This window comes from Panthera leo, chromosome C2 (genome assembly GCF_018350215.1).
Source record: "Panthera leo isolate Ple1 chromosome C2, P.leo_Ple1_pat1.1, whole genome shotgun sequence".
Taxonomy (NCBI): domain Eukaryota; kingdom Metazoa; phylum Chordata; class Mammalia; order Carnivora; family Felidae; genus Panthera; species Panthera leo.
In genome coordinates, this window is record NC_056687.1 from 15,861,066 (window position 1) to 15,882,090 (window position 21,025).

Consider the following 21,025-nt stretch of genomic DNA (forward strand, 5'->3'; position numbering starts at 1 on the left):
TTTGGGGGTAAGTCGATTTATTGATGTGTTACAACCCATCAACCAGACATATTTAAGCACAGAGGACTGGGGTTCAAAATCCTTTCCAGAAACTGGAAGCAAGAATAAAAACCACTATGACAATACAAAACCACTGCAAATTTTTAGGTATTTTCCCTTCAATATTTTAATAAACATTTCTTCTGGCATGTATTTAAGTGAACATGACCTTAGAGCCTTCGCTTCTTTATTAAACATGATTTTACAGTCAGTCTTCGCTTATTATTAATTAGAGCCACTTTAAAAGCTATAAACTTGTTTGTGGAGAAAGCACTTTTAGAAACGATTACAGTACTCTCTCATAAAATAGGAGGTACGCCTGTGAGTTCAGGACTTTAGTTGTCGGCACAGCTTGCACGTGCGTGTCACTGATGTGAAACCACTGCCCTTTGGTTGACTGCATTTCAAAATCTGTCAGGAGAAAACAAATGGGAAGTTCCGTTATTTTTTGGTTTGGCCATAATCCTCTGAATGCCAGAATTTCCCACGCCCTCCTACCTTGTGGAATATCACCGTGGAGAACAAGATTAGAGAGGTGACTGTTGGCAGCTCTTGCCTTTGCATAGGCAGTATAATGCCCTGACCTCATGGTGCCACTGTGTTCAACGACTCCGTATAAGGAATAAAGTACCCTTGTGTTTTCTTCCGCGACATTCTTTCAAAATGAGAATTCAGAAGTTAGTTCTAGTCCCGTTTATAGATGCCATGGGCAAGGTAATTTAAGCGAAGGCTTTCTAACCTTTGAGAATGTAAAATCATTCATGAGTCTGACCTTGACTACTATTTTCCCCCTACAGAGTAGTGTCACACTTAGGTTTTTATTAGAAAGTCACCGTTGCGGTCTGCCAGAATCACAAACCAGAGGCCACTTGCCTCAATTGCAGCTTCCCGGCCCAGATACTTCAGTAACTGAACTTGCCAGTTTCCATAGGAGTCCTGGGCTCTGATAATTGCGAAATACCTTAACAGCTCTATCGTTCCAGTTCCTGCCGAGACTGTAAGCCTTTAACAGCAAGAGGATCGCGTTTAAGTCGGGCCCAAACCACCCCTTATGTTTACAAATGTTCCTCAGAGATTTGGCTCCTCAAGGGTTCACTTCCGCTAGCTAGATGGTGGAGGCTGCTTATTTTAAGACCCCATATGCTACATGGTTGGTGACAAGGACAGGCATTCTCTGAGCTGGGGCTGCTTTCAGACAACTATTCCACTTAGGTTCTCTTGTAACAAGTCCCCCTGAATGGGCATCATTATCCGTCAATAATACTGTCGTCTCTTTAATCTGTGGCCCCCTCTTCACAGAAGAACTTCATCCTTCACTCCAAGTCCTGTCTGCTTCCTTAGGGACTTCAGTGTCCTTCAGTGAGCTGCTCAGGATTTCTCCTGCCATCCCACTTTAAGTGCCAGGCCTATATTCTGCAATTGATTCGGCCCAGAACTGTTCGACTTCAAGTCTTCCCACTTTTCTAGTCTCCGTTCACAAGGCTTCCACTCTTCCAGTTCTCCTCTCACCGATCTCCCCTCTCTCTAACCTAACTGGATCCTGGAGTCCTCACTTTCTCCTGGCCGAGGAAGCCTCTCTTGGCCTCATTCCCCTATCAAGTCTGTGTCTTCACTGCTCAAGATGGCAACAGAACGGCAGTGTCAGCATTTACCTGAGGGCTTATTAGAAATGCAGAATCTTAGACCCCCACCCAAGACCTACTGATGCCCAAAGGACAAGCATATTAAAGCTGGAGAACTTGAACCATGTGTATCAGTCTTACAAATAATCTCTCTTAACACCCACCACCAGCCTTGCCAACACACTGATCCTAAAACTCCAGGGGCGGCTGTGTGGCTCAGCTGGTCGAGCCTCTACTTTGGCTCAGGTCGTGATCTCACGGTCCGTGACTTCGAGCCCCACATCAGGCTCTGTGCTGACAGCTCAGAGCCTGGAGCCTGTTTCTGATCCTGTGTCTCCCTCTCTCTCTGCCCCTCCTGTGTTTCTGCTCTGTCTCTGTCTCTCAATAATAAGTAAACATTAAAAAAAAATTTTTTTTTAATTAAAACTCCTTTCTGAATCCTACGATGAGCCTTCCCAACCACACACCCAAACAGCTGCTGTTTGGTGTTGCCAGAAAGCAAAATTACATATCCCTGCAGACTGATAAACTCACTGAGGACTCATGAGGGTCCCCCATGTGACTGTGTAATCTTGGAACCTGTTCCTTAGTTAGCTCCTTAGTTCCACAGCTATCCTTCACAGCAACGGGCCCAGACTTTAACCACTCCTAGAGCCTCTCCTTATCACCTTTATTATTCTCTGTAGCTGACCTCACCTCCCACTTCAGGAAAACAGATAAAACCTACCCAACCGTAAGTTGCCCATTCTCAGGAAGATGAAGTATCCTGTCCCTTTTGTTCGGAAACAACAGTCCAACTTAATGTCCTCATCCCCGCCCTTCTGGCTTCCTCCAGGGTCTTGCTCAGTCAAATCTCTCTCTTTTCTGTATCTTTAACTTCTAGATTTTCCTCTTGCTCTGCAAACCCACCTAAGTTTCCCAGACTTAAAAAAAAAAAAAAAAAAAAAAAAAAAAAAAAATTGATCTACCACTTTTCCTTTTCAACAATGCCTCAAACATACCTATATGCTTTATTTCCAATATTGTCATTCATTGCTCAATCCACTGAAGTCACCAATACTTCTTAAAAATTTTACCATGACCTCTATACCTTCTAATCCACAAATACTTTCTAGGTCTTTTTCTCTGATATGCTGACACTTGAGGTCACCCAGTCTTCTCCCTTAAGCTTGAGCGCAGGGCAATGTAGGCAAACAACGGATTCCTAATACCCTTGTGTTCAAACTAATCCAACCAAAGGTATTTCTGCTTACTGGCAAACGTGGCCCTGCACCATGGTGATAATATAAAAACAATTACAATTCACTCTGCCCACCAGCTCTGAAATACCTTTCTTGGAGAATTTTAAAATTTTAAGTTGGGAGGGAGGATAGGAGAATTTCTATCATTTCAAATTCTGCACACAAATTACTGTTTATACTGAAGCATTTGAAATCCGAATATAAACATACAGCTTCTCCAATTGTCCAAATTCTTCAACACGGAGATCTGTCAAGATCGTTGGTGGTGTCCTCCTCTTGTACATAGGCCTCTTACACCCCTATGCTCACCAGAGTTGTCATTAACCATCTCTTCTCTTTCTCCATGCTCTACACAGGGGATCCTAGCCTCATAGTTTTAACCATCACCTATGTACTGATTTCCAAATCTTTATCTCCAGACCTGACCTCTCTGCCCTGAGCCTCAGACATGCACATCTAAATGTGTCCCCCTGAGTATTTCAAAAATACCTGAAATTCAGTGTATCTAAAACCAAATTCATTATCCTTTCTCTACCTCCCAACCTGTTCCTACCTCAATGAATGGTACTCCCATCTACCAGATGCCTCGTCACTCAAGCCAGGCCTCAGGAATCATGCTCAACTCTTTTTTGCGCTACCCTTACCATCCATTTCAAGGCCTCTTCCTCAGCTTCCAGAGCCTGTATAAGTCATGAGTCTGGATAATTTTACCCCATGAAATATTCTCTCAAGCTTGCCCTCTCCTATCCTAAATTAAGCTCTCACCATCTATTGACTAAATTAATTCAACAGCCTCCAAACTAGAGAGCTCCTGCCTAAAATCCAACGTCCATGCTTCAGCAAGTAACTCGTATAATAACACAGATCCGGCTGTCGCCCCACTGCTTTAAACTCTTCAGTGGCACCCCACTGCATACCTAATAAAGCCCAAGTTGCTCACCATGATAATCTTCCAAACCTCATTGCATCTCACTGCTCTGGCTTCACCTCCCAACATTCTCTAGCTTTGTACCAGAAGCTCTACAACTGCTTCTACTGCTAGTCCCTAGCCCCCACCATGTCATTTTACTTGTCTTTGCTCTGGCTGGTCCCTCTGCCGGGAAAACTGAACTTCCTCTTGACCCATCACACTAACTCTTACTCCTGTAAAGAGTGGTTAAGGTGTGGTCTACTTCACAGAGCATTTCCTGAACCACCAACATACTGGGTTAAGTGCATACCACCCCCGCTCTGTGTCTATAACACTCAACCATATTAAACTGAAATTACTTGGGGCGCCTGGGTGGCTCAGTCAGTTAAGCCTCTGACTTCGGCTTAGGTCATGATCTTGCAGTTTGTGGTTCGAGCCTCACATTGGGCTCTGTGCTGACAGCTCAGAAACTGGAGCCTGCTTTGGATCCTGTGTCTCCCTCTCTCTCCCTCTTCCCTGCTCGCTATCAAAAAACAAATAAACATTAAAAAAAAATTTCTTTTAACTGAAATTACTTAATGTATCTGCTGATCTTTAGTTTTGTGTCCTCAGCTCCCAAGACAATGTCTGCCACAATTAATAGAGATTCAAAAAATCAACTGAAATTAACAACCTAATGTTCCAAATGATTCATCACAGATCTTGAAATTGTAATGGTACAAAGATCAAAGACCCACTCTATTCATTCTTATCAACCTCATACTTCAGTGAGTTACTGTTGGGAGTATCTGGTAAATAAGCTATGATTTCCCTTTAAAGGATTTTCCCAAAAAGACCACTTTCACCTACCTTACATTTAAGGGTACAAAAAGGAGCCAAATCTAAGATTTCTGGAAATTTTATGTGTTTGTTAACTTTGCGTAGGTTAAAACCAGCCTAAAAAAGAGAGACAACAGATTGAGTTATTTTCCTAGAAAAGTTGTACACATTAAGTAAACTGTAGTCCCACCCAATGCACAAAAGAACACCAACATCAAACCCTAGCTCAGTCTTCTCAGGAGACTCTTTTCTTTCTGACCACTAAATGATTTTTGCGAAGTGCACACCAAACACACACCCCACACCCCAACAGATTAAGAAAGCTGCTCCCAGGGCACACGGGCTCAGTCGGTTAAGCATCCAACTCTTGATTTCAATTCAGGTCATGATCTCGTGGTTTGTGGGTTCGAGCCCCGCCTCAGGCTCTGCACTGTCAGTGCAGAACTTGCTTGGGATTCCCTCTCTCTCTGCTCCTCCCAAGCATGCATGCATGCTCTCTAAGTAAATAAATAAACTTAAGAAAAAAAAAATCTACTCCCATGAGAAAATTCTCAGTGTTTCTGCTTTAGCCATCCAGAAAAGCCACATTAGACCAGAGGTTTTAAGTGCTTAAAACTCAACAACTGGAAAATACTTTCCTGTACAACACATCCTCTCGAGCCTCCCTCCCTACCCAAGCTTAGTGCTTATTTCAGAGACACCCACCCAATTAATCAAACCATATAACAACCACAGGAGGGAATACATTCTTAAGGTTCTTTGGAAATTTGGAACTGAGTTTAAAACTTGTACTGCTTACAGTAAAAGTCTTCCAGAAAAAAACAGGGTCACCAAAATGATGAAAATCCAAGGTATCGATGTCTTTTTTATCAAGGGTCAGTACAAATAACGTACCACACACACAACAGAAAAATAGCACTAATTTCTTAACTGTGAAATACAGCTAGTAAACTGGACTTTTTTTTTTTAACCTGAAATTAAGGATAGAGTGAGATACTAATTTTACTAAAAAGAGCAACATGAATTCTAGTAAAATCGAGGAAGGATTGTGCCTAAGTTTCTCCTCCACCTTGACAGGTATCTTCATCTAAGCTTTTGTCACACCCGTATATATTTCTTCTCTACTTTTTGAAAGTTAGAATTAAGAAATAACAGAAAACCAAAGAAACACAGGAATATAGTGAGACAGTAACAAATAAAGCATTAAATATTTAAAACAAATTTGAGGTAACCAAAGGGTACCTGCTGAAATCTCTTTAAATGGAGAGTGAGAACAGGAGGAGCAACAGAGATTAGCATCTGCTTTTTGGCATTGGTATAAACATGTTTCCTTTCACCTAAAGAAAAAAAGAAATTTTAGCAGTGTGGAAATGGTTTTAGATTTCTAAAGCATTCACATTTACTGTAAAATCATTTCAAACATCTCAAGCAATCATCTTTAAACTTTCTGGAAAGGGCCAGATAATAAATATTTTGGGCTTTGTGGACCAAGAGGCAAAATTAAGTATATGCTGTAGGTATCAGTAAAAATTTCCACAAATTCCCACAACTTTTCACTGATGTAATTCTAAATACAGTAACAAATGAGTACGACTACAGTCTACTGAGGGAAAAAAATGAAATCATTTTTGGGCAGATACCATTTAATTGGGGCTCATACTTAGTACTACCATCGGATCACTTTCAAATGCTCATCAATAAAAACATGTCGAGACCCCATACAAAAACAGATGGCAGACCAAACTCGGCCTGTGGACAACAGTTTGTCGATGTCTGCTCTAAGGCGAACAGAACTGCTATAAAATCAACACAATTTACTATTTGTATTGACATTCAAATAAATAAAAAACTAGACCTTTAAAATGTTTCAACAACTCTAGGAAGAATCCTTAGGAATCCACAATCCCGCCTTACCCCACTTACTCAAGCTCAAAAAAAGGTGGGGGGGGGCTGTTGGGGAGAAAGGGAATTGTCAGTATTTTTCTGTTGTATATTTGAGGGAGGTTAGAAGAAAGCGCTGTCCTCCCAGTACCTGGCACTGGGCATATCTCATGAGTACACTGATGAAGTGAAGCTTCCTGGATACAAAGGAGATGAGGGCCATCACAAATGCTGACAGGAAACTGAGGATGCAAAGAAGTAGCCACTATCTGTAAGGGTAAGGACCCTGTTGTGATAAATCCCAGGGGGATAATTTGGCCACAGAAAGAGGTGTTGGAGAGGGAACTGTTCCGCTCTATCTGCTGTCAGGCTGCCACACAGCACCAGCCACTTCAATCTGTTTGTCTATCCTTCTACCAAAATATTTACACAGGAGAAGGAACTTCCAGATGCCGTCCAAATCCTGATACAACTACAATAGCAGTACTCTACCTATGCGGTGCAAAACGGGCCCCTGAACATGAATTTCACTTTCAGTGAGAGACTCCAAATACCTTTTACGTTTGCCTTTGGTCCACTATACTGTCTCCGGGTGCATACTTCACAAAGCAGTTTATTTGCATCTCGAAGTTTCTCATTTCGGGTGAACTGATATAAACAATGTTGGATTGAACATTCATCAGTATGGAAAGCTTCCCTGTTTGCAAGAGTACAGAAAGCAGTTTCTGGATCTTCGTTTACAACTTCATACACCTTGGTCCCAGGAGAATGACTCTCATTCAGAATCTCTATATTTATTTCATCAGGTCGAAGAGCAGCATTCAAGTTAAGGTTTTTGAAACCACTGGAAATGTCCACTTCTCCACTGTTCCCTTCTGTCAGATAGGCACCACTTAAATTCCTAGGACATTCAGTGGGAGAAGAGGCCAGACCCTCCAAATCATTATCCATGTTGACATTTCTCATATCTACTTCCTCTGTGGATTTTTGATTGTCAGTTTTGTTTTCTATCATTTTTTCTGGGCCATTCAAATCTTTCTGATTAACGCAATATTCTTTATGTGTGATTTCCTCTTCTGAGATATGGTTGGATTTAACATCCACTTCTCCCTGAAGTGACATTTCAACCTCACATTCATTATCTTCAGGATGGTCAATGGTACAGATATCATTTAAATGAAGAACTTTTCCTTGAATTTTTTGTTGCCTTCGTTGGTTCTGTGCAAAAAGCATAAAACGTTTTTTAAAAATAGGAAGAGAAAGAGTATGCATGTACCACATCAGGTTTTCTTGCTTACCAATCCAAAATAAGTTTATAAGGAAGAGTTCATTCCCAGCATTCTGATCCTAAAAGTTCCTTTACTATCAGGGACCAAAGAAATTGTGAAGAAAGTTCTTTAAAGCAGGAATAAACCATCACCAATCATCAAAATACTATTACACAGGGCAAATAAAACTGTGCAAGGCATGGTCTGTGCTCTAAGAGAAGTGATCTAGACAGATCAGTGGATGAGACGGTAACTGGTACACCCAAGCAGACTAGTATGGAACCAAGCAGGGAGTCTGACTATACACACAACAGGAAGGGGTATACCCGTGCGAGTTATGATTATTGGGTCAAAGGTTCACTGAGGGAAGAAAAAGCAAACTGAAAATTCAAGGATGCACAAGTACAGGACTGCTTTGGGCAAGATGGAGGAGAACATTCCAGGAAACAAATACCCCAAAATTAGGGAGGAAGCAAGGAAGCCTCATGTACAGAGGACGACAAAGGACTTCCTTCCTAGAAGCATTTTATTTCCCATTTGCAGCCTATTTCCACATAGAAGGGGAAGGCATTTCAGCACACTCTTGTCACTGGAATGCCTGAAGACTCTAGGTAAAATGACAGTCCCTGTGAGGCTAATCTGTAATTCCAGACGGCTGAAGGACAATACGCAGGACACATTTTCCAATGTGTTTTGGCTAAAAACAGTTAAACCATGAAAGAAAAATGGAGAACGGACAGAAGACAATACTGCAAAGGAAAGGGAACACAAATGACTCAAACATAAAAACATACTTCACTTATGTTAAACGAAATGGAAAATAAAACTGCACTGAGATAGTATTTTCCATCAGACTGGGAGAAGTCATAGAACATAACTGCTGTTGAGGATGAAGAGAAACAGCAAGTCTCGTATGCTGCTGGTGGGAATATAAATTGGTACAACCTTTGTGGAGGATTACAAATGCAATCCCTCTTCTCAAAATGTGCTCTACAGATGACAGGTGTATAGGATTATTCCCTGCAGAGCACAGGTTATTACCTAACAAAAGACTACAAACTAAATCAACAGAGAACAGTTAAATGAACTATGGTTACATCTATAAAACAGAATAGCATACAGCTGTTTAAAACAACTGACTCTCTGTGTCCTGATGCAGAAAAATCTCCACGAGTCTAATTAAGTAGAAACAAACAAAACACAAGGTCCAGAACAGTGCGTATAATTTTTTAAAGGAGGAAAAACCAAGACTACGTATTTGTATTTAATCCTATTTCCCAAAAAACTGTGGAAGGACACGTATGAAACTAAGTGGTCATCAACATCGTAAGAGGACAGGCTTGGTGGGGGCCTCTCACTGTACATCTTTATAGATTTTTAAATTTTTAAATTTTAAGAACTCAAAAAACTGTTTAAGATGAACTAAAATTCTTAAAAGTTCTCACAAGTAATGCAAGATAAAAAACAAAAAAGCACAACCTTTTCTTTCAGTCACTCAGACTTCAAACGTAACAGTAGCAGATACAAAATTAGAAAAGCATAGTTTTCTTCCCAGTTACCCACCTTGGCTTGCTTTTTGGCTTGCTTCTTTGCTTTTTTCTGTAAGTGCTTACTTGTTCCTGAGGGAATGTCATTCCTCTCTTTCATGTAACTGTCATTATCTTTCTCTTCCTCGCTGTCTTTATCTTCATCCTCCATCGTCTTTTTCAAATTTTTATCATTTATACTTTTCTTACCACTCTTAAAATATGGGCCAAAAATAAAATTTTACAACTACTATTTGGTGAAAAGATTTCATGTTACCTAAATATTTTTCTACTCCTATTTTACACTACGTTTACTTTCCACAATGTTTGAAAATACATCCAAGACAAAATTCATTCATCTCAATTACTAGAAAGCAATCCTCACATACTGAGAAAACAAGCAACCAAACAAAACAGTACAAAAGACAACTTTACATGCAAGTTAACTAGAAAGGAATATAATGAATGTTATTAGGTACATGCTCTATCACACTGTAACTGTGTCTGTTTCTAAATGCACTTCGTGTTTATCAGTGATGTACTTGTCCCACTAAGGCAGCCCTTTTTATCTTTCTCCTTTCCACGTTAAAGAGTTTTAGAAAAAGAGAAAATAAAGTAAGTTTGGTAAGACTTTAATCACTAAGTAACAGTGATTAAAGGGACCCCTCATTCATATTAATTTGAATAATGATTTATCCAATATTCATAGCGTGTTTTCTTTCCTCCAACTACTACTTGATAGGAACCAAATTGATACGGCTGAAAATTGACATACTCTTATTAACATGTATGAACTGAAGACTTTAAAGGATTTGTGTTTATTCTTAAATAATGAAAAGAAATAGTAACTTTTAATATGAAGAAAACACTTCCCTATATGTATACCAATCAAGTTAATTATCTATAAAGAATTCTAGACACACCAACTATCCTCTTTAAAAAAAAGATATTTACCCTAATTTTTATTCAAATCTTTAAAATTCTTCTATCTTAAATATATGTTTAAAAATTCCTACAAGGGCTAATGTACAAACTTGGAAAAAAATTGATGAGGCTTCCGTTATAAAAGCTAACACAGGGGGGAAAAAAAATCTACTTAAATAAAGTAAGTTGAGTAAGTCTTACCTGATCATCTAAAACTGGTAGAGACAAATCAAGGAAAGATTCATGAACCAAAGAGACCTTAACCAACCCAAAAAAAAAAAAAAAAGTAAAAAGAAGAAAAAGATTCACTTTAGACATTATATAGTAAGATCATGGGGGGAGGGGGACATTTTAAAATAAAGACTTAAGAAAATGAAAAATTATACAGCATTGAAAACTTAGGGTTAGGGGAAATAAATTAAAATGTTAAACTAACTCCTTTCAGATCTAAGGGGCGGGTTCATAGTCCCAGGACAGAACTATGCCTATTTGGGCAGCTGAACCAAGAACAGCTTATAAAACTAGATACTTCTGTTTTTGAAGGACACAACTCACAAACTACACTGCATTAATCTTAATGTGTGGATCCAGTCCACACCACAGCAACTTACAGTTCTGCACTCATCACACATGATTGTACTAGTTAGTTCACCACCAAAGATGCGGTCCACAAAACTTGGTACGGATTTTTTCTTTTCATAATCTATAAAGGGAAAAACATTTATCAATTACCCTTATATAATTAACTGAATAAGTTAAAACTATTTACTTACCTAACTTTAAAATTTTATTTTTAGTTCTGATCCCACAGGCTTTTTCCGTTCATAATTACTATAATTTTTATTTTTATGCTATCATCAGCAGGATATATTCCAATTTTGAGCATAAACACAATGTAACACAATCGTGTCTTGTAAAAAGAAAAAGTTCTCACCCTAGATCTAGTCAGTGCAAAATAAACCATGCAAGTCAGTGAGACTTTCTATCTATCAATATCCCCACTAGTGACATGAACAGATGGGGCTCAGCTACACGGTATTCAAGACCACTTCTAGCTCTACCATTCTAATATTCAGCAGCAAACATAGGAGAAAACGCATGTAACTTGTTTTATGAACTCTAAGACTGAACTCCATTTAAAATCAAAACAAAACACAAAAAAAAACCATGAGAAAATGTTTCAGACAAAATCTTTCTTTTGATTTTTCTATGTTCCCAGAAATAATCTTGGTAAGTTAGTGTAAGGTGACAATTTTACTACCTGGTCACCCAATTTTCTAAACACAAGAAATGCATCACCCTTATTCAAATGACAGGTGTACCCATTTGTACAGAAACACACTTGATGACAGATAGTGCCAACAGGGCAGGATTCTCTCTGTCACTGGCCTGGCCCTAAAAGACACCAAGGAGGCAAACGGGTGCTATGTGTTGATTCTAAACTGTGATTTACAAGGGTGCTGGCTGGATTAGTTGGTTGAGCATCCAACTCTTGATCTCAGGGTCGTGAGAGTTCAAGGCCCACATTGGGCATGGAGTCTACTTAAAAAAACAGACAACTGTGCTTTACAATATGGTAGCCACTAGACCTTGTGAATATTAAATTTAAATTAATATTAAATAAAAATAAAAATTTAGCTCCTCAGTCACCCCAGTCACATTTCAAGGGTTAAATGGCCACATGTGGCCAGTGGCTACTGTATCAGACAGCATAAATATGGAAGAGTTCCATTATCACAAAAGTTCTATTGGACTGATCTGTCCTAAACCTTTAAATGCCACACAAAACAGTAATAATGAAGTTGGTTGCACAATTAATAAGCCAGCTACTGACAACTCACAGACAAGTCTAATTCACATATCACTGCTCATTAGAAATACAGTTGACCTTCGAACAACACGGGTTTGAACTGTGCGGGTCCACGTGCGATTCTTTTCAATAAATATAGTACAGTACTGAAAATGTATTTTAACTTCCTTATGATTTTAATAACATTCTTTCCTTTATTATAAGAACACAGTACATAACATATATATCCCATAAAATATGTGTTACTTAACTGTTTATCAGTAAGGCTTCCAGTCAACAGTAAGCTATTAGTAGTTAAGTTTTTAGAGTCAAAAGTTATATAAGTAGATTTTTGACTGTGTGGGAATGGCTAGGGAAAGGACTGGTACCCCTAACCTCTGCATTGTTCAAGGGTCAACTGTTTCAGCTTTTGAAATATAAAACTGTGATGTCATCTTAGCTCTACCTTTAAAAATTTCACTACAATAGTGCATAAAAATACACCAAAAGTTAAATTTTTCCAAAATATTCACCCCTGGAATTCTGAATATTTTTTTTAAATCAATGGTGATAAAGAAAAATTTATGTTAATAACTGTGAATTTGAAATACACGTGCCAATATCTTGTCCTAAGATACAGAAGAATTCAACTACAGTGTTTTAGTTCAAAAAGTCAGACATTACCTTTAACTTTATTTTTTAGTTCTTCATCCAATTTTTCAGTAGAATTACCAAATGCTTTAAGAATTCCTTTACTCACTCTCTAAAAGTAATAAAATGGATATATATATACTATTAAATTTTTAAAGGTTTATAGTTTGTTTTCCTTAGAAAATATGTAATCAAGTCAAGAAAGTGATCAAGAATTAGCTCCCCAAACTTTAATGAATAAAAAATAGTATTTCTAAAATCACATTTTCAAAATTAATTCAAGGAGCTAAAAAGAATTATAAAACAAGCACTAACCCCTGAACAAAGGCACTGTCTTACTTCAAGATTTTAATCTATTCAAACCAAAGCTTTTCAGCACATGCCCACCTCCTTTGGAAAGACCACTGAAATATCATGTCCTAGAAGCAGACTGTTTAAATGAGAGCTACAGGGGACTCTGGTCCTCAAAGCCAAGCACCATCATTACTGGGTGACCCTCAACCAGGTAATGCACTTTTTCTACATCCCAGTTTCACAATCTATGGAGTGAGAAAATGATTAACAGCATCTACCTCACAGAAAGGTTGTGAGGACCAAGTATGGAAATGCACATAGGATTCTGAGAACAGTGCTCGACATAATATAAGAGCAAACTAAATATTATCATTAGTTATCACTTGTTATCACTAGTCTTATTATTACATTCATTAGTTATACTCAACATCCCCAAATACTTTACTTTATATCCTGGCAATCTGCAGAAATTTCTAAATGTAACTATGCTCCCTGACTCTTAAAAGTGAACGCACTTCCTAGATTCAAAAAGCTGTGTTAAATCACACTCAGAATAAGAGTAGGAATGCGCTGCAACTGGGCACTGTTTTGGGAGAAACATTTTCCAACGCTTTGGAGCTCTCTGGTGTAGGCTAGTACGATAGAACTCCCAAGGAACAATAATGCTCTAACCAGCAAGGAAAACAGAGCATCATGAAAAGGAGAATCGTTTCTAATTCTCTTCATTCATTCTAGTGATAAAACATACTGGTTGAAAACACTGGTATAGAAAAAAAATGTTAAATACGATGGCCTCAGTAACTAGTTTTCATTGCTTTAACAATCCTTAAGACCTCAAATGACAGACAAGTTAACGAAGATGGGATCATAAAATATACGGGTCGAAATATGCTAACTTGTTGTTCTTCTGCTCTCATTCCATCCAATAAATAGCGAAGCAGCTCCTGGCTGTCTTGCTGCTGATAGCCTTTAAACCGTACTGCTCTACAGAAAATAAAAGATAAAGAAAGAAAACAAAACAGAAAAAAGAAAGAAAAAAAAGCAATGATGAGTCTATTAAAATATGAAACTATTTTTACAAAAATCTTAAGATTGTATCCAAAATCTCAGAGTGTTCCAGTTTCTCAAAATATCCCTTTAGTTCACCAACATCCTTGGCAGATTTAATTCTCACATAAAGTTCATATTTTTTAATCCAAAAGAAATAAACCACACTATAATACATTTACTGGGTTGACTTCTAACGCTACTAAGTTTTTCATATTAATTCTCAGCATCTTACTGAGGCACTGAAAACAGAATCAAGGCAGATACTCACTTTTTACAGACCTGAGAAAAGAGTTCTTTAGGTGTCACGATTCCTTTTTTGGTCTCTTGCATCTCATTCAGAAACTGGCTCATGGCTAAAGTAAGAGGGCCTGGAGGCTCAAGGTTTATTTCTAAGGGTTCCTGAATATGGGAATAAAAATTGCTTTCTTCAGTCAAATTTTGGAAACATTTATTTTACCAAAATGTAGCTAGTATTGCCTGCATTTGCCAGTGTTCCTGACAAAACTGTCCCATTTCAAAATTCAAAATGTACATCAGGAACAACAGAGAAAGTTCCTGGTCACTGACTATTGATGAAGAATTCAGTTCTACTATTTTAGTTTTAGAGTATCAGGAGCTTACCACCTAAGAACTGAAAGAGCCAGAGCAAAATATGAATAATTAAAAAAGGGTAGGAGACACCTAGGCACCTCAGTTGGTTAATTGTCAGATTCTTAGTTTCGACTCAGGTCATGATCTCACGGTTCATGAGCTTGAGCCCAGCATCGGCCTCCATGCTGACAATGTGGAGCCTACTTGGGATTCTCTCTCTCTCCCTCTCTTTCTCTCTCTGTCCCTCCCCCACTCGCGTTATCTCTGTCTCAAAATAAATAAACTTTAAAAAAAATTGATAGGGTAAAATTCATTTGGCTACACAGCATTTAAGTCACCTTAAAAGTTGTTAAAAAAAAATAACGTATGCCTAGGGCTTCACGCATATCAACAACTTTCCCAAGAAGGACACTGAACGCTAGAGCACAGTAGAATATGACATACACATAGCAAATAAATCTAAAAGCTAAATCTATTAGCCTGAAAATGTTTAACTCAGTAGCCTAAAACAAAAGCAAACAAAACAAACAAAAAAGGTGAAAATGAGCATCAATTCTTTAAAATAGCTTAGAATGGCAGGATGCCTGGATGGCTCAGTTGGTTTAGTGTCCAACTTCAGCTCAGGTCGTGATCTCACAGTTCATGAGTTCGAGCCCCACATTGGGCTTTGCACCGACAGCACGGACCCTGCTTCGGACTCTCTGTCTCCCTCTCACTCTGCCCCTGCCCTGCTCATGCTCTCTCTCAAAAATACATAAACATTAAGAAGTAATAATGATAGTAATTTAGAATGTGTATATTCAGAGAGGAAAATTACTGACTGTAAAAGAAAATCCTGGGGCGCCTGGGTGGCTCAGTTGGTTAAGCGTCTGACACCTGATTTCAGCTCAGGTCAAGATCTCCCAGCTCATGAGATCCAGCCCAACATTGAGCTCAGCCCTGGCAGGGCTGAGCCTGCTTGGGATTCTCTCTCTCTCTCTGTCTGCTCCTCCCCTGCACGTGCCTGCAAGCTCTCTCAAAAATAAATCAATAAACTTAAAAAAAAAAAAAACAAAAAAACAAAAAAAAAAAACTTAAAGTACGTACAGTTAGTGCCAAATCAGGTGGTTCAATTTTTACAATTGTTCCAGACATTTTTACTTCTTTTAGTAGTTCTCTCAGCACTGGTGTTTGTGACAAATTCTGAAATGTAGAATGGAAAAGAAAAGGAAAATTATTTAAAGGCAAATCAAATATTTATTTCATCATTCAAGTATTTAAATAATTCAAGTATTTCTTAATGTTTGTTTATTTCTGAGAGAGACAGAGACAGAATGCAAGTGGGTTAGGGGCAGAGAGACAGGCAGACACAGAATCCGAAGCAGGCTCCAGGCTCCGAGCCGTCAGCACAGAGCCTGATGTGGGGCTCTAACTCAAAGAGCTGTGAGATCATGACCTGAGCCGAAGTCAGACGCTCAAGTGACTGAGCCACCCAGGCGCCCCTAAATAATTCAAGTATTTCTTAAGTGTCCATTCTATCGAAACAGAAAATCACTATCAACACTGCAGCCTTTATTATATCTATCTCAGGAAACAAAAAGTAATGGCATGCTACTCTCCCTACTTTATTTGGCTCATAAGTACTTCAGTTTAGAGTTTACTCATCACTTCAAAAGGGCACTACCGGGGCGCCTGGGTGGCTCAGTCGGTTGAGCGTCCGACTTCGGCTCAGGTCACGATCTCACGGTCCGTGAGTTCGAGCCCCGCATCGGGCTCTGGGCTGATGGCTCAGAGCCTGGAGCCTGCTTCCGATTCTGTGTCTCCCTCTCTCTCTGCCCCTCCCCCGTTCATGCTCTGTCTCTCTCTGTCTCAAAAATAAATAAACGTTAAAAAAAAAAAAAAAAAAAAAAAACAAAAGGGCACTACCTACTACCCAACATGAAGTAGTTACCCTACCAAGTATTTGTTTTTGTACTAGGTTATCCTGTGTTTCCCCCACCCAAGTGCAAGTTCTATGAAGGCAGAATTCAAGACCAGCATGGCCTCTAACGCACCCCAATACTTAGCACAGTGTTTTATTGTCACGCGAAGTCAACCTTTCCTTAAGTGTTCTTTAAAAACCCAGAAATAAATTACTTGGGGGAAAAAAATACTGTTAAGTAACAAGCATGCAAAAACATCCTATATTATGAGGGGAAAAAATTTCTTAATAGGGGAAAAATTAACATTGGCACCTGCATAACTGCATTGAAGAAACATGTATTTCCCAAATTACTGAGTCCTTTCACAGTTATTTGGGAAGCAGAATTCGTGGAAGGATTTTCTTTAGCCAAGTTTTCCTTTTTTTCTCGCTCTTGTTCATTTTTACTCTCCTTTTCTAATTTTTTATTTTCAAGTTCAATGTTACCATCTTTTGCTGCTTTAAAAAAAAAAAAGGAAGAAAAAGGATTTGGCAAAATGTGCAGTACAACTATACCAAATGCAAAGTAATACTTGGGACAGAGTACTAGAATTCGTGAATTTTACCCAACATCATTATTCACCAGCTGTTTCATTTTAAATGTTTTCTAACAAATATAAGTAAATTACCATCAAAAGAGAAAAATCAATAAAAAAAAAATTCAGAAGTGATGTAAGCAACAGTTTGACAAATAAAACCGAACAGTTTATGTCTGGCACAAATCTTTCCTTTCTTACTACACAGAAGCTTTTTGCAAATGAGCAAGCACATCCTACTTTATGAAATTAGAGTATGAAACAATCAAGTGAAGAATGCAGACACGAAATAAATTTTTAAATGAAATTCCATGGGTCAAAAACAAATACTGAAGTTAGGAACAAACAATTCTGGTTGTGCCAAAGATACTTCTGTGACTGTGAAAATCAAAACAAGCTTAAAGCAGCAGATGATGTATGCCAACCCAATTTAACTATGTATGAAGAAAATCTGTGAAATATCTGGCCTTTTGAAGGAGTTACAAGCACTTCACTTGTATATCATCCAAATGTAACAAAATACATTCAGTATGAGGCAGGTGTACCTCGAGACCCTGACAGGGCATCACTGTTTGTTACTTACTCCAGACTCATCACAGACTCTTCATCACATCTGACTAGGTTGTTCCTCAGATTTCCTTCTGACACATACTTATCTCTATTCCCACTGTTTTACATTCTTAACCAAAAATAGTTTCATAGTTTGAAATCAACCACAATTAATATTATTGAGGTTTATGTAACGCCAAGTAGTATGGTAAATTAATCTAAATACATTCATAAGACAGGTAAGATATACAAGTCAACATTACAGAGTATATTGAGAAATAAATAATTTTACCTGATTTTGGAGTTGTAACTCCAGCTTGTTTTCTAACATAATCAACCACCTGACCCAATCTGTTTGAACTACAATACTGGACCTCATCATCACATAGGTAACACCTGTGTCCCAAAAGATCACAGAGAAGAAAAGTGACAAAGTGTCAACCAAAAAAGGGGACAAATTATAATTCCTGGAACCCAAAGTGTGTAACAACCAATTTATCCTATTAAAGAAAGTGAAAATAAAAATTCTGTGTTTTCTTGAAGAAGACTATCCATAGTGTCCAAGATTTACTAATAGGAGACCATTAGTAAGGTTAGCCAGAACCATGGCTATATACAGACAGGGTGAAAAAAACTCCAAATATTTTACTGAAATGGCTATTTACAATGTTAAAGTCAAAAGTTTTTTTCTACACAGATTTCAAAATATAGATCTACATCATCAAAATTAACAAATCTTATAACTGACAGATGATGTTCAATGTACACCACTGTGTAAATGGTTTTTAAAGATGTGAAAATTTGTTTTGATGATGGTACAATACAGGAAATACACACACCAGCCCCACGTTGATTTTCACGCAAATTAACTGTCAAAATTTTACTATATTCTCACTTCATCTGAAATTTGTTTTCAGTGTCCCAATTTTTAAATAATAACCGACCACATGCCATTTATAGTATCACAAGCAAGAAAAACAAAAGAATGAAAGATTTATGTCTTCCACACGCAACCATTTCTATGTGTGTACAATACTAAGCAAAAGGCACGCAAATATGACATTCTCTAGCCTTCCATAAGTGATGGTATTTAAACAAATTCTACAAAAATTTAAACCTTCTTGCTCCCAAGACATTTCAAACACTCCCATTCTCCAATACTTCAAACAGTTTCCAGTCAACCGACAGGCACAAGAGTTGAAACTTACCATACACTCCAGTTGTCCAAACTGAGAACCAGACAATGAGGTTCGGACCTTGGTGTCATATAGTGCTTCAATGCATGCTGCTCCTGAGAATCTCTGCCACAGCCCTAGAGAATCATAATCATAAACCTCAAAGCCACAGTCGTTCACCAAGAGAATTCATAATCCCTAATGCACAAGGAAGTGGCCTGAGAAACTGTCATTCTTACAATTTTGGAAATAAGGTGTTAGATTCTAGACAGAGTCCAAATTTTGTGAAAACTTAAATAGGAACAGGCAACTGAGGACAACTCAGGAAGAAGGTATTTAGGAACTGTGCACTCAAAGCACTCTTCGTCTCCAACTTGTCCTTTCTAGTCCCAACTACACCACGCTAATGAAGTCTTTCACTAGGTATGGTGTGAGCAACTTAACGGCTTCCTAAGCATTTTCCTCACAATCATATTTTTCAGTTTATTGGTATCTAAAACAAAGCTCTGTTCATACACTCCATTCAAAAATTACAAATTGCTTTGAAACCCCTAATTAACAAACCTGATACCATCTGACCTCAACCTATGTTTCCAGGGTTGACTCCCATATTCTCCTGTATCAAATCCCACCCAGTCTTCAGGATCTAGCTCAAAGGCCACCTCCTCTCAGAAGCCTATGCTTATTCTCCCGGATGAGAAAACACTGTAGTCTTACTGTAAACAAACTCCTACAAAACATGGTGTAAATTCCTTGTGGCATTCTTTATCTTCCACTTTACATTAAAGTGAGCACTGGGTGTTGTATGGAAACCAATTTGACAATAAATTTCATATATTGAAAAAAAATAAATAAAAAAATAAAGTTACCAATGTTTGTATCCTTTCCTCCCCTGGACCATAAATATTGAAAGTCCAGAAAACAGAATTAATCTTTCTGTTACCCAAAAAATGTAGCAAATGGAAGGAGGTTAATAAGCATTAACTGAACAAGTAAATGGGAGATTTCCACCTACAAGATGTAGAGGCCTATTCATAAAAGAACTTGACTGGATTTTCTGCTTTTTGCTGGTCAAATCACTGCTAAGATATATCTTCCCTGTGTATCTATCTGAACCAGGCCACCAACTAACTCCACTGGATTGCACTACAGAAGTGGTCCTGTTTCTATAATAACGAAAAATATACTTTGAAGGGGAAATGTTCGTCAATGGTTTCTAATCTTTTAACTATGATATCAACACTAATGATTTAATTTATCCCACTCAACATTCGATTCTAAAATAAATGAGTTGAAATTTGACATTAATTTTGAAAAATATAACACCATTTGAGATCACCTGAATCCTAAGAATGAGATGCCCTGTCTTGAGAGAATCACCTGCTAACAGGGCAAAAGGTAACTAGAGTAGGACAAAAGTCAACACTTGATAGTGATACTGTCTTACCCTTAGGAATTAAAAAGATAGCAAAATAAAATATATAATAAGAAATGTATCCTGGAAAATTTGAAGTAACAATTCTCACCTATATACTTAAGACCTTCAGTGAAAACCTTTCAAATACAATAAATATGTTCTTTGCTAACATTCAGATATCGTCAAATTGTCTGACCCATGAGCTATCACTATTCCCCTATTGGAATGGTTAAAATAAAGTCATGACAATACTAAATGCTAGCATGAATGAAGAGAAAGTTGATCACTCATACACTGCTGGTAGGAATAAAAAAACATTACTCTGGAAAAGTTTGGCAGTTTCTTAAAAACTAAAAATTCAATTAATATATGACCTAGTAATTGCGCTTTGAGGACATTTTTCCAGAAAAAGGAAATCTTAAGTTTACACAAAAACTTGTACACAAATGTTCATAACAGCTTTATTTGTAATCACCAAATCTGGAATGGGATCAGCCCAAATGTCCTTCAACAGGAGAGCAGTTAAACAAACTGTGATATACCAGGTATATCCATACCAGGAAACACTACTCAGCAATAAAAAAAAGAACTACTGATGCACACAATTTAGATGACTCTTCAGGTGATTAGGCTGAGTGAAAAAAGCCAATCCAAAATTGCTGTATACTGTGTGATTCCATTCACGTAAAATTTTTGAAATGACAATATTTTAGAAATAGGGAACACATTAGTGGCTGTCATGGGCCTGGGCGAGAGATGGCAGTGGAGAAGTGGGTATGATTTAAAAAGGGCAACAAAGAGAAC

At 38.0% G+C, this 21,025-nt stretch overlaps 1 protein-coding gene across 5 annotated transcripts in view; it reads right to left on the reverse strand.

The window, feature by feature from the left end:
• The window catches only part of USP16 (ubiquitin specific peptidase 16), a 27,420-nt gene continuing 6,395 nt past the window's right edge, over window positions 1-21,025 (reverse strand). For 4 of the 5 annotated variants that reach the window (XM_042954862.1, XM_042954865.1, XM_042954863.1 and 1 more), the window contains 15 exons: window positions 18,838-18,941; window positions 17,922-18,025; window positions 16,819-17,003; window positions 15,692-15,787; window positions 14,283-14,413; window positions 13,861-13,948; window positions 12,704-12,782; window positions 10,842-10,933; window positions 10,432-10,488; window positions 9,344-9,520; window positions 7,067-7,730; window positions 5,874-5,968; window positions 4,662-4,748; window positions 538-694; window positions 1-450 (listed from right to left, as the gene is read on the reverse strand). In XM_042954862.1, the coding sequence (XP_042810796.1) occupies window positions 326-450; window positions 538-694; window positions 4,662-4,748; window positions 5,874-5,968; window positions 7,067-7,730; window positions 9,344-9,520; window positions 10,432-10,488; window positions 10,842-10,933; window positions 12,704-12,782; window positions 13,861-13,948; window positions 14,283-14,413; window positions 15,692-15,787; window positions 16,819-17,003; window positions 17,922-18,025; window positions 18,838-18,941 (2,241 nt within the window). In that variant the 3' untranslated portion in view covers window positions 1-325. The remainder of the gene's footprint in view (window positions 451-537; window positions 695-4,661; window positions 4,749-5,873; window positions 5,969-7,066; window positions 7,731-9,343; window positions 9,521-10,431; window positions 10,489-10,841; window positions 10,934-12,703; window positions 12,783-13,860; window positions 13,949-14,282; window positions 14,414-15,691; window positions 15,788-16,818; window positions 17,004-17,921; window positions 18,026-18,837; window positions 18,942-21,025) is intronic. The other variant, XM_042954866.1, reaches the window with a different exon arrangement.